The sequence below is a fragment of the Thunnus albacares genome, chromosome 10 (assembly GCF_914725855.1).
Source record: "Thunnus albacares chromosome 10, fThuAlb1.1, whole genome shotgun sequence".
Classification (NCBI taxonomy): domain Eukaryota; kingdom Metazoa; phylum Chordata; class Actinopteri; order Scombriformes; family Scombridae; genus Thunnus; species Thunnus albacares.
In genome coordinates this window covers 16,377,404-16,391,621 of record NC_058115.1, presented here as the reverse complement: position 1 = coordinate 16,391,621, position 14,218 = coordinate 16,377,404, and the positions used below count along the sequence as shown (strand labels likewise).

The 14,218-nt window shown below is 41.6% G+C and overlaps 1 protein-coding gene across 1 annotated transcript; it reads right to left on the bottom strand.

Moving 5' to 3' along the window:
- Positions 1-7,163: 7,163 nt before the first annotated feature.
- si:ch73-233f7.1 (uncharacterized protein LOC100537710 homolog) lies at positions 7,164-13,963 on the bottom strand. The gene is made up of 4 exons (XM_044362834.1): positions 11,192-13,963; positions 8,655-8,713; positions 8,370-8,497; positions 7,164-8,054 (listed from the first exon to the last, which is right to left on the bottom strand). Exons 1-4 carry the CDS (start codon positions 13,712-13,714, stop codon positions 7,750-7,752), a joined length of 3,015 nt encoding a protein of 1,004 aa, XP_044218769.1. The 5' UTR covers positions 13,715-13,963; the 3' UTR covers positions 7,164-7,749.
- Positions 13,964-14,218: the final 255 nt, after the last annotated feature.

The window sequence follows — 14,218 nt, the reverse complement described above, 5'->3', positions numbered from 1 at the left end:
TGACCTGTGGCAAACACTGTCACTACTGCTGGCTACTGTAGCTCAGAAGCTCATCCACTAATAATGGGCAGGTATCAATGTTAGTAAAAGCATCATCGGTTAATCCGTCCATCCATTTTCTGCTGCTTATCTGAGTCCAGGTGGCATTAGTTTATATAAAGCTGTGAAGTACTGAAAAAATGTGATATAATAATAAATAATTCTAGGCCATACTGAGTCCCTACTGGTTTTCCATCACACTTTGGCCATTATGATAGTGAAACAGGTATTTAATTGTAGTCTGTGTGGTATTAAAAAGTCTTAGATGTGAACTTGGTGAACCCTGCTGAAACCTTATTAAAGTAAGATAGAACTCAAGGTGGAAAAGGTATTTGGATTTGGGGCATTTTTAGTGTGGTACCATTTAACTTGTCTCTTTTTAATTTTTTTTACAAGATGACTTAACACTAGAAATGTAGAAGTGCCTACTCATAAGTTTTGGTTTTGTTTGTTTGTTTGTTTGTTTTTTTCTCAAACACAGGACCCACTCATCACCTATTTCAATCCAGCCAGTAGTGTTCTTTCTGTGTAGTGTTCACATGTTCTCGTTGAGACAGATCCTACTGAGAGGTGTTAATAATAATGAAAGTGAGTTTTTGATCCATGTAGTGATAGACAAAGTGATTGTTTTGCCATTATTTTTAAATGAAACCATCCGGATGCCCTTGTGTAATCACAGTTTTTAAAAATCTAAATAATTAAATTGAAATTTGATTAATAAAAATATTTTTTTAAAAATACATTAGATGATTCCAATCCTGGTGTGATGTTTTTTACTAGTTTTTTGTACTTGCATTTACCTGAATCGCTTCAGGTGTTGTTTTGTGATAACAGGAAGGCAGATATGTGCATTTTAGGTCAAGATTTAACGCTTTGTGTTCTTCTTTCTTGTGTTTTTCTCTGCTGCCAAATGTTCACCATTTATATGAAACAGAGGAGCCAAAGGAAATTAAAAGTTGGCTAATGGCTTCTGGCCAGTTGTTGCTTTTAATCTAGCTAAAGCCAACACAGGCTCCAAAACACAAAAAACAAAGAAAGTTGTCACAAAACAAAATGAATAACTGATCTGAAATATAGTGCAAAGACTGTTTTTTTCCCCACGGAATATGACGTGTTCATCAGGAGCTAAATTTAGGCCAGGCAGATCATTGTGAGTATCAGCTCAGCCTAATTATGACAGTTAATATGAGTTAGCCACTCTGACACCCTGGTATTGCACTTCATATTGAATTAATCAACAACAAATGAACAAATCATACTGAAGCTCAAAAGTCTGCAGCGCTACATACTACTCAAACAAATCAAACCTATAGCTTTAGCCAGTGCACTTAGCTGAATTCTCTACATCACTGTGAGTCCCAGTGAAAACTCCCATGTATCTGCAATGCAAATGAAATTCAGTATAAGCATGAATCAATTTCAAAATACAGTGTTACTCTTGAGCCTTGACACAACTTGCAGTTTTCCACTCAGGGATTGTAGCTAGATGTACTGTGATGAGTGAGTTTATCAGGTAACAAACCCTGTAGATACTACTCAAATTAGTTACCGTCATTCATGGCTTCATGTTATATGAGCCATGTGCTGTCTGAAGTTATCAGTATTTCTGACAGCCTAAAAGAATTTTATTGTGCATGTTGTTCATGACAGAGCAATCCTAGTCCATGCCCCTGTAAGCTGTCTCAGCATTGCAAGTAACATTGTATTGTCAGCAAGTTCAGAAATGAGAATGCTTTGTACATCTAATGTAATAACTTTGGTGTGGTTGCAGTTTTGTCATTATAGTCATCGTTACACAGAGAGTAGAGAACATATTTCAGCACCCTTTAAAACAATACTGACAATAACTGAAGATGACATATCAACTTTCACACCATGTTGTAGCCTGAAAATGTAAAAGTCAAAAGTCAATAACCGTAGCCTGCCTTCAGATGTGGACCAGCATGTACACTCTAGAGTCAGGGTGAAAAGGCTTGTGTGCAGATTGTACTTCTAAGTTTAATATTTATACGTTATGTACAGTATAGTATAACATTGGTTTACTATTGATGAATTAATTTTTAATGCTGTTTGACAGTTTAATCTGTATGCATCATACAGTATATTTTGTATATAAGATCTAAATCTGCTTTCATAAGTTGAGTAAGTAACTGGTAACTACAGCTTTCAAATAAATGGTGAAGTAAAAAGCACAGCATTTCCTCTGAAATGTAATGGAGTAAAATGGAAACATTACAATACAACATACAACACAACAATTTTAAAAAATGTATACTGTTTGATACAAATTAATTTAGATTAGTTTTTTGTGGTGTATTGTCTGTTTAGAGCACCAGGTGTAAACTGTCTGTTTTTACTATTTCTGCCCAAATGAAGACCTGTGAGGTCAAAACCGTTCAGAATTTTAACCAGTACTTTACTGCTGGTGTAAGAAGTGAATATAACAACTCTTCTCCTACATGAGCTAGTGACTGTGGCCTGGAGGTTTTGCTATATCATTTGTGCACCTTATAACATGGACTTTCTCTTTCAGTTAATGAGTTGTTCAACACAGCTGTGGTAAATTGTCTCATCTCTACACAGCCAAGTTGAAGAGAATTTCCCTGCTGCTTGTTATGTTTTGTATAAGTGTTTTATTCTTGTTTTTACCATGACTAACAGTGTTACTAGTCTGGTCTAACTGGCTTGTGTTTGTTGTTTTTGTCTCTGTAACATATTAAAACTCTCCATCAGCCAGACATTTTTTTCCCTGTGACTGACTCCTGAGCCTTCTTGTTTGTTACATTATGAGCCAGAACACAGGCTTATATCTATTGGTAAGGTTTCCTCAACTGTTTCGACATGTTTCGGGCCCAAAGATCATAAAGATCAGAGGTGACTACTTTATCACTTGGTCTGAAGAATTTGTATTCACCTTTAAATTGCTTATCAGGACCTATTTGCACAAAAGACTGTTTTGGGTTTTTTTTTGCATGTTTTGACTCACCTTTTTTTTTTTTTTCTTGTACAATTACATTTAACAAGCAAATGCATATACACTGAAGTGGTAATCCTGAATACTGTCAGTTTTAACTACATTGGACAAGCCATACTTATGTGAAAGCTGGAATTCATTGACCTTCAGAAACTATCAATACAGCAAGAAAAAAAGTACTATAACCCAAGTAATAGATAATAATTGATCATCTGCAATGTCATGTTCCTAAAATGTTTTCAGTATAGTGATTCTTCACCAAATTCAACATGCTTCATCTGAGTTTAACTTGATTTTTATTAATTAATTAATATTATTAATATTAATCAATAATGCCAATTCATAAGTCAGGATATGTTGCAGCAAGACAAACCTTTGTTTTGATTGTGCTTTATGTTTCTAAAGTCAGAAAATGTAAGTTATGTGTGCAGTTTGATGCATCCAACACTCACATTATGTCAAATTAAAGTAAATCAAATTAACAACTATTTTCATATACAGCACACACGTCTTGGCAAAATTCACTTGCATTATAGAGCAGAACTTGGAAATTAAGTTTGATTATTTCTATGTAATTAGCACAGTCAGGAAAGTACAATCAGTATTTGTCAACATAAAATATAAAAACATATTCTTAATAGACAAGAGTTAGTCCAAAGTCTCCACAATCAATCATTGATTATGATTCTCTGTTTTCTCTTTGAAAACAGAGAATCATAATCAATCATTGGCAGTGACATACACTTGTAAACAAATAACAAAACTGAACTTCTCACAATTGTAAACAAATGACAAAACTGAACTTCTCACACTTGTAAACAAATAACAAAACTGAACCTCTCAGAAATTAACCCTTTGTTTTCCACATGTATTTTGTCAACCAGACTGCACAACTGTTGGCAAATAGGGAGCCATCTCCAAGGATGTCCTTTGTATATGACTATGATTCACTGCTATATGTTCCAGTACATTTCAGATTACTTGATCAAAATAGGACCTGCAAATTTCCAGCTGTGATATATGTAAATGACTGCAATGACATTTTCCCCTTATCGTGATTTTAGTCAAATTCAACTGATAAGAGAATATATGATTAAAAACTTCCAGCAATCACACTATTCTGACTACAAACAAGGCACAATTTTGTAGTTTTCAATGTACCAAAAATACAGCAGGAAACGTCCATGGGAGGACACTGTGGGTTGAGAGCAGTTAATAAAATCACCAAGATCTAACTGATCACCAATAAAACAATAAAACTCTTCAAGAACACTCAGAGTTGTATCCATAGAGTTGTAAATCCAGAGTTGTAGTTACCTTCCAGCGTCACTTGGTGGCAATAACGCACCAGGTTTGACTGTAGTGGCTCAGCTGAAGTCATTAGTTACATTAACAGCACCTGCAACAATCACACCAATTAAACAGCTGTGTTGTTTTTGCAATGTTATAAGGTCAGAACACTCACACAAACATTTAGTACAGCACCTGTAGCTTAGATACATACCTGGGGAAAATGGTTTACATCTAAATGTACTAAATGTTCAGCAGGTTATTATGGAAATGGCAGTGAGTGATGAGTCACAGCTCATCACCCTCCATTTCATCGAGTCTCCGTGTTTTGTTTTCTCTTAACTTCTCTTTGCCTTCTCTCTCTCTCTCTCTCTCTCTCTCTCTCTCTCTCTCACTCTCACTCACTCACTCACTCACTCACACACACACACACACACACACACCATACCATCCCATACCAAGAATAGGGCAGTGATTCGCACATGTTATCTGAATATGCATGTGCAAGATGTGCAGTAAATGTGTCATATTAATTTAGATGTGTTTGTTCTATTTTAATATTAGAGGGAGTTTAGAAGCAGAGTCTTGATTTGATGATTAACGGTCAATACTACTAATGCTCTGCTATTGCATTTTGCTTTATGGGTGTCTGTCTCATAAAAGAAAAAGGAGAGAAGAGAACTCTCTTGTTTGTTTGATTTTCCTTCCCACAAATACATTAAGCCAGTCTCCCTTTATTATCTGACGTTGTTTTGGTTTACGTCATTGTAAACTCAGGGAGTGTGGGTCTGGGGTCTAAGACTTTCAACCTGGCTGTCTGTTGTGCAGTGACTCTTACTCAATGATGCCCTCTGCTGGATAAATCTGTTGCCAGGCCGGTTATCAACTCTAACCATATTTATCTATAATTTCTCATGCTGTGATGTAAATGGCTACTGTATACTTCTACTCAACTATTACAGAGTCAAATATTGTACTTTTTTACTCCACTACAATTATTTGACAGCTACAGTGGCTGGTTTCTTTGCAGATTTGAGATGTTACATACAAAACACATGAGGGATTATTATAGATTAAAGTAATAATGATAATAATAATAATGATAATACACTTAATTTATATAGCACAATTCATGCATAAAATGCAGCACAAAGTGGTAAACATAAAAGCAGACAGTAAAAGCATTTATGACACAACAAAAACAAGGAAAAATTAAATTTGAAAAAATAAAGATAGTACCCCACTGAATATAAAGCAATTAAATTGAGCTCTACCTCGAGCAGCATTAGAACATTAAAATGCTTTTTGCACATCAATGCATCAGTAATCCAATAATATAGCACATAATAATATAATACATAGTCTTACACTCACAGGGGACATTTTTCCAGTATAATGAAAACTTTTATTGTTAATACTTTAAGTGCATTTTGCTGTTTATACTTTTATATCTACTTAAATAACTTTTTCAGTGTAAGACCTTTACTCTTTACTGCTATTTTTACATTGTTACATCGCTACTTTTACTTCGGAAAAGGATTTGAATACTTCTTCACTCCTGGCCGTAAATTAAACGGTACCTCTACCCTAGGAAAATACTTTATTTATTGTGTGTGTGCGTGCGAGGAGAATGAGAGGTCCCCCCAAAACCTGAAGTCCAACATGCACTAGTCCTCATAGAGTGGCATTAGATGTGCCCTCTGGTGGATGACTGAAGAAACTGCAGGTGGCCATAAAAGAACCACTGGTCAGAACAATTTCAGCACCATGGCAATGGACAGCTCCCACTCCGAATGACCAGCAAGGTTAAAGGCTGTGAAGTGACACGAGATGCCCTGTGTTGAGAGTTGTGTTGCTGAAACAGAAGATACTGGAAGATTTTATACCTTTAACGTTTATAATTTCTCCATTTTCTGCACAATAATTTCACTACAACCGCTGAGTGTACAAGAAACTGACATTTGTGTTTTTGTTTTGATCTCCAGGTGTAGACATATACAGGAATTTAATGTTTCTAAATGTTTTATTTAATGGTCGTAAATAACTTTTTTTTACTTAAAAGTTGCGTGACAGAGTAAGAAAATCCAACACCTCTATTGTAGGAACAGAGCACCATCCCTCACTCATCTGAAAGTAAGCCAAGCTGACCTAAATACGGCTGCCCCTTCAGCCGTCCCTGTGGATCACCTTACCGCAGAGAAGGTTAGCCTGCTCCTCTCCATGCTCTCTGCGGACACCGTTTCTTTATTAACAGAATTATTTTCAATCTGAGCCATACGACGACCTAATTACCCTGCTCATTTCTGGCCAGTGGCCAGCTCTCATCTGTTGATGGCAGGAACTAATTCCCTGAGAAGTAAGATGTAAAAGGGCACATAGAGAGAAGCCACAGCCCCCTTAGCTCACATCCAGGTGTGGCATTTGCAGCTGAGCACCCCCTCCCCTGACGCTTGTATTCGTGTTCGTGGTCTTAATTAAAGTGATATTTCGAGAGAGGAGGTTCTGTTTGTTCAGTTAATGAACCCCACTATTCTCTGCGGGCAAATGGAAATGCAAGCACTCCAATTACCATATGTTAGCATTTTACTGTGTTTATTCCTCACCGTGGAAAACAGCTTACCAAGGCGAAAAGCTTTCCGCCCTTGTAAGAGTAGCTCTGGAACTTTTTCACCCCAAAATAATTGACTCAAGCTAATTAAACATAGATCTAGGAAAGTTACATCTAAATGCTTTACGCATGTAGATCGACCGAGTCTGTGTATGAGTGGGTGCGTGTGTCAGTGCGCGTGGGTCGGGTTAGGGCCGTGAGTTTTATGAGTTAGAGCAGACCACACATGCATTTTTTAAGAGACATAAGAAAGACCATATGGAAAAAATACTTTATTTTCATAAATGTATACAGTACGTGTGTAGGGACAATTCCCCGTCTTTACAGTAGTCTGCGTCATGTTGCAGCTTGCATATACATTATCATAATGTTTGTCATATTCACACAAGCTCTGTTAGCAAACACACATACAAAAAAACATTTTCTTTTCATAAAACTTAAAAATATAAATTCATACAGATGTGCAAAATTATTGTCCACTTATGCTTCTTAATACATTTTGGATGTAACAACTGCAGCTCCAGTTTGATTGTCTAAAAAATAATAAGAGTAGCAATAATAATAATAATAATAATAATAATAATAATAATGATAATAATAGGCAGACGCATACATTGACCATGTTGCAGTGGCATTTTACATAAATAGCCATCCAACTTCATTTCCCATCAGCACTTTTGCTGAAATGAATTGTTCATTCATCATTTCTCTTGAACTGCTCGTCCTCTGTATCCTCTCGCATTTGTTCATTAATTTATGTACTGAATGGTTTCTTCTTCTGTTTTTCATATGAGTCCATCCATCACTCTAATCATCCATTCAGACAGTCATTGAAAAATCAGTCATTGTACAGGTCATTATTTATAATTGCAGCCTCTCCCTGGGGAGACATCTGAAGGCGCCGCTTCTTGCCGAAGGTGGAGAAGGAGTTGTGGACGTCCAGCTCACTCCGCTGTACAGCGGGCCTCAGGGTGCAGAAGCCTGATGGTGTCCCAGGGATGTACACGTTATGGTGATAGTCAGGCGGCGGATGTGGGTGAGGGTGGGGTGGGATCGATGGCTGCTGCTGTTGGGGAGGAGGTGTGCACCGAGGAGTCCAGGGACGAGAGGGGACTCCACTGGTTGAGGGAGACATCTTATAGTCTGTAGTGTGAGATAGGTGAGGAGAGAGGAAGCCATTATACAATATTGACTTTCTAGTGCTACTTTCATTTGCATAGCTCTTATGTAAAACAAGGTTCAGTGCCCGGCATTAGAGACAATAAACAATGACGTGCAAAAAAGGAAGAGGTCAGCAGTGAAAATACAAAAACGAGATGAGGTAAACAAACTTATAAATGGAACAACAAAGGGAAACAGAACATGATTACATAAAAGCATTTAGGTATGCGGTGTAAATGTGAAATGTGTGTAGTCATGATGAAAGCGGTTTGCAGTTCAATAGGATTGCCCTCTTACCTTTCATGCCTCTCATGTGAGTACCCCAGGTCCAGTACTGTCCAGGTCCCATGGAGGTGACATAGTTTTCTGGGTCTGCATGCATGGCCTTACGCATGAGGGTGCCGTCCATGTTGATTGAGTTGTAACTGCAAAAACAAACAAACAAACAAAAAAATCAGAAAGCCACCTGACTGTTATTACGACATACTCGTGTATGTAAATGCGATCTCTACATCCATATTAACATGTTTTTGACAGAAAACACAGTGTAAAAGTGAAAAGGTCAAAGGTCAGAGATGTTACCTTTTAATGGAGGAATTCTGATTCTTTGTGAGAGTCCAGTCTGTGTTTGGCTGCTTCAGCTGCGGAAAAAGGACATGACATTTTCATTGCAACTTACTGAAAATTACAGTACAGTAAATGCACATATTTATACAATGCCGCCGTCCATGTCTGTTATGAATAACATCACCCTTTAAATTAAGTTATATTCAAACCAGTTTTGATAGCAAATGACAACTGTTCATTCTGTGCTCTTGAATCACCAGAGGTCAGTGATAATTGACATGAGGAGCAGTCTGTCATTGTCTTTGCCCTGAAATAGAGACATGATTCTTCCCGGATGGATCGCGGCTGCCGCCCTGTGGAGGTCTGGCGGAACATAATTTTTAAGGTGGCGTTGCCTCCATCTTCGACTCGCCTGTCACTTAGTTTTGCTTTTATCTTCTGTGGCGCTGTGGGAGGGGTGAAGGAGAGCACCCGAGTGATATTTATTCTGAGTCTGAGTCTCATAGTATGGATTCCACGCTCTATTAATTCACGTAAAGTTGTTAACAAGGAGAATGCGACGTAAGCGTATTATTAGAATCGGTATTCAAAATACACTCCTCGCCAACTACGCTACAAAACCAATTAGAACCCCACCGGGATGAAACGAAACATGATTTTAATCTTCAAAGGGAAACCGTGCCAGGGAGAAAATTAAGAAAATTACACACGTCATTGTTTTGTGGATTTTATGCATCATTTTACATTAATATTTGCCTGATGCTCCTCGAGCAAGGTTTTTAATTAAAAGTCTCATAGAGAGCCTTGAAAAGTTTGAGCTCCTTGCAGCTGTATATGCACAGCCGCGCATACACGTGCGCGCACCTGTCCACGCTTGAGTGTGTGTATAATCTCTCTTTTCACCTTCAATTCATCAGTTTATGCGGGCCCATGTACTTGCTTTGCGTAATGCTCAAATAGTTTCATCTGTCTTTGAGACTGAATGTGTCACTGTCGACCTCAAGACGACTCATGTGGGTGCGCTGAGGGACACCACCGGGTGAATTAGAGGAGCCAATTAACGACAGGAAGGACACTTTCTCCTGAAGGAGCGTAGCTGCTGGCAGAACAATCCCCGTGACCTCGAAATCCCTCTTGTGGCCAGAGGTGTATGTGCCAGTGACCGGGCTGACATTTCTCAGTCTGCCTGGTGGAGTCTGGCATCAAGGCTGTGAGTCTTTGTCCCTCTGCGTTTTGATGAAAACAGGGAGACGACAATGAGCAATGCGTGTATATTTACGGTCTGCTGCCCCGTCTGTTGGAATTAGAAAACACTGGTTTAGACATCCTGCCTCCTTAAATTCCCTCTCTCCTTATCTCCTTCCTTCCCCCGTTTTCTATTCCACCCCTCCTCTTCCCCACCCTTGCTCGACAAATATGAATTCACATCTCCCTCCCTCTCTCTCTCGCTCTCTCTCTCTGTCTCCTCGCATTCAGAGGACAACGCCGGGGCCGATCTACACGCGGCCCACGTCTCAGTCCAGCCATGTCCTTGCAACCCCCCCCCTTCTCCTTGCCCCCTCCCCTCTCGATGTCCTCCCCTGTCTCCCCAAAACCGACCATTTGCCATTTTTCATCAATAATGGACAGCCCTCCCCCCTTGCGAATACGCCACATTGTGTGTAGTATAATGGTTCGGCCGTGCCTGTGCCCTTGAGGCATAGTTAGTGAGGTTATCTGTCCTAGTTGGAGAACAAGAAGGCGTGTTGAAAACCCGACTGGTCGCACAAGAACTGTCTGAACCCAAGGCAAATGAATTCAAACAACTGCCATTCACCTTGTCTATCACGTATAACCTTGACTTTTTGTTCCAACTCAGATAGATGTGCTGGGAGCAGGTTTGTGTGTCAGTGTATAGAAAGTACACGGCAATGACACTGGAAGATGGAGACATTAATCTCGCAGGTCACAATCTATTCAAATAAAGTTTATGAATTATTATTAGAAGCTTTTATCCCCCCACATTTAAAATGTTTTTGTGTCGTGAAGGCAGCTGAAAATGTCCACAAGACTGAATACAGGAGTCAACTTCTTCAATCTCCTCTTCCTCTCGCACAGTAATTAATATCTCACTTCATTCTGTACGGATGATAAGACACGGTATGCACATGGCATACGCTCCTTAGAAGACAGAGCTTTACTCTTCCATTAACGTGTCAATTAAAATGTAATCTCACATCGTCTCGTTTCATTTCCCGGGTGCAGAGCGTTACCATCAACTGCACAATTAGGATAAATTATTGCCATGATTATAAAAACAGTGGAGACGGCATTAATGTGTAAAACACTCATTAATAAGAGACGGAGAGAATAAAACAATGGCTTTGCTCAGTTTTTCTCTCAAGTTGAGTTTAAACCTGGCTGATGTGCGTGATGTGACCTTCATGAGAGAATGTCACAGTCTAGATTCTTATCAGATAGAAAACTGACACGGATCTTGTTGTGGCGGTGAGTGATACAGGCAGATTTAAATGAACTCTGGCGTCTTATACTATACACTGATTTCACTGTACCTCGTTGGGGGTAGTTGCTCCGTTGTTCACAGATGCGCTCCGGCTTTGCGCGTTCCACGAGTTTTCTGCGCTCTTCGCCTCATTGTTCCTCGGCGTGCTACCTGGGCTGCACGGCTTCAGAAACATAAAGTCACTTTTGGCAGATTCGGGGGTCAGGCACACTTTATAACAATATGACTGAGAGAGACTGCTGTTTCCATTCACCTCCATACAGTTCGTGGGCACTTTAGCCGCGGATGAAATCTGCAGGTTGAGGTTGGATTTTTTGAACACCTCTGGGGGCGGCTCAGGCTGAAACCCCCCGCAACAGCAGCAGGCGAACGGGGGGAGGTTGTACCCGCTGATGGTTTCTCTGTCCTTGTAGCACTTAACCGCAGCCAGCACGATAATAGCCACCAGGAATATTAAAGATATTGTGCTCAGTGACACGATCAAGTAGAGAGCGAGGTTTGACGGGGGCTGTGGGCTGAGTGTGAGGTCTCCGAAATCTGACAGCGACTCGGGCACGCTGTCTACCACTGTGAGGACAATGGACACGGTGGCGGAGAGCGGCGGCTGCCCGTTGTCCTTGACTAATATTACTAGTCTTTGTCTTGTTGCGTCTTTTTCCACTAACCGGCGAATAGTCCTGATTTCTCCCGTGTACAGAGCCACACTGAACAGCCCCGGATCTGTAGCCTGCAACACCTGATAGGACAGCCGGGAGTTTTGCCCTGCGTCAGCGTCTAACGCTGTTATTTTCGTTACCAGATAGCCAGCGTCTACTGACCGCGGAACCACCTCTGTGGCCACGGTGCCGTTTTTGGGCAGCGGGGACACAATAATTGGTGCGTTGTCGTTCTGGTCCAAAACAAAGACGTTGACAGTGACATTACTGGCAAGAGGAGGGAAACCGGCATCCTGCGCCTGTACCAGAATCTGAAAGTTTCTAAGTTGCTCATAATCAAAAGAGCGCAGTGCGTAGATATTGCCGTTGTCAGAGTTGATGGAGACATAAGTGGACACTGGCATACCCTGAATCTGACCCTCGAGAATAGAGTAAGACAGATAGGCGTTCTGGTTAGAATCGGGGTCGAATGCAGTTACAGAGCAAATGGAAGCGCCCGGGGCATTATTCTCGGTCACATAAACTGTGTATGAAGGTTGAGAGAACCGCGGGGGGTTGTCATTAATGTCAGACACTTGAACGAGGATGGTTTTCCTGGTGGAGAGCGAAGGAGAGCCCAAGTCGCGGGCTGTGAGAGTGATATTGTATTCGGACACCGCTTCTCTGTCTAAATACTCGCTTGTCACCAGAGTGTAATAGTTTTTAAAGGATGAGTGGAGCTGAAAGGGAACATTGCTCGGAATTTGGCAGTCAACATTCCCGTTCTCTCCCGAGTCCCGGTCCATGACACTGATAACAGCTATCACCGTGCCCGGTGGCGCGTCTTCCTGGACAGGCGTGGACACTGATGTGAGGATGACTTCGGGCGCGTTGTCATTCACATCCAGGATGTCTACCAGTACTTTACTGTGCACCGCCACAGCCGAAGGTCCCCTGTCTTTCGCCTGTACATACAGTTCATATACACTGGCTTTCTCATAGTCCACAACGCCCTTCACTCTGATTTCACCCGTGTACGGGTCCACGCTGAACAGTTCACGCACCTTGAGTGGTGCGTGCCCACTAAACGCGTAGGTCACCTCCCCATTCGAGCCCTCATCCAGGTCTGTGGCGTTCAGCTTCAGCACCAGCGTCCCCCTCGGTGCGTTCTCCACCAGGCTCGCCCGGTAAACTGAACGATCAAACACGGGCACGTTATCGTTTGCGTCTAACACTGTAATAGTTATCAATGCTGTCCCAGAGCGTTCCGGTGACCCCCCGTCATAGGCTGTCAGAACCATTTCGTGCTTTTTCTGCTGTTCCCGGTCCAGTGGGGTGTCCAGCACGAGCTCAGCAAACTTGCTTCCGTCGTTGCGCGTCTGGATATTCAGTACGAAGTGCTCGTTTGCGCTTAGCTGGTAGGAGCGCAGAGAGTTGGTGCCCACGTCCTGGTCCTGTGCGCTCTCCAACGGGAAACAGGAGCCGGGCGCAGCCGACTCTGTGATGTCAAGATTAAACTCGCTCCATGGGAAACTGGGCGAGTTGTCATTTACATCTAAAATCTCCACTTCCACTCTGTACAGTTCTAATGGGTTTTCAATAACCACTTGTAAGTGTAAAAAACAGCTCGGGCTTCGTTCACAAAGCTCCTCTCTATCTATTTTTTCGTTGACGAAGAGGATGCCATTCTCCAAGTTCACTTCTAAATACTGCTTCTTTGCACCGGAGACTATACGGAAGCGACGGGCTGACAGCTTAGCCACATCCAAGCCCAGATCTTCGGCGATGTTGCCTACAAAAGCTCCATGTTCCAGCTCCTCGGGAATTGAGTACCGAATTTGCGCTAGAACCAGGTCCACCACACACGCACATAGAAGCAGGCATATAACCAGCCCAGTCACTGGTACCCAACTGCCTCTGGAGAGTCTGTGATCCATTTCAGCGGCGTGCGTAAAATCACCTTACCCAGACATCATTCGCCTCAGAAAAACATTCAGCTGTACAGCTAAAAAAGTAAACACAGAAGCAGAGCCTCTTCTCAATGAAAAGTCTTCAGATGTAAGTTTGTAACATCTATGTGTATGGGTAACTTTACCGGATAGTTAAGCTGAGGGAACGGGAGAGGAGAGGAGAGTGAAAGCACCTCTCTCTCTCTGTTGTGCTCCACGCGCAACACCGGTGGTGTGTGAACGGGGGAGGCTCGCGCTTTGATTTTCCAGTGTATTAGACAGTCGGAGGAGCTGGTGGGGAGGCGCGCGCGCGCGCGTGTGTGTGTGTGTGTGAGAAAGAGAGAGAGAGAGAGAGAGAGAGAGAGAGATGGAGGGGGTGGACGTAGCTTCTCGCAGCTCCGTATTGGAGAACGCCGACGCGAAGTGCGACTCTAATTACTGTAGACGTTTAACCCTTTCGCATCCTCGTGTCTGTTCCTCTGACCTATTAAA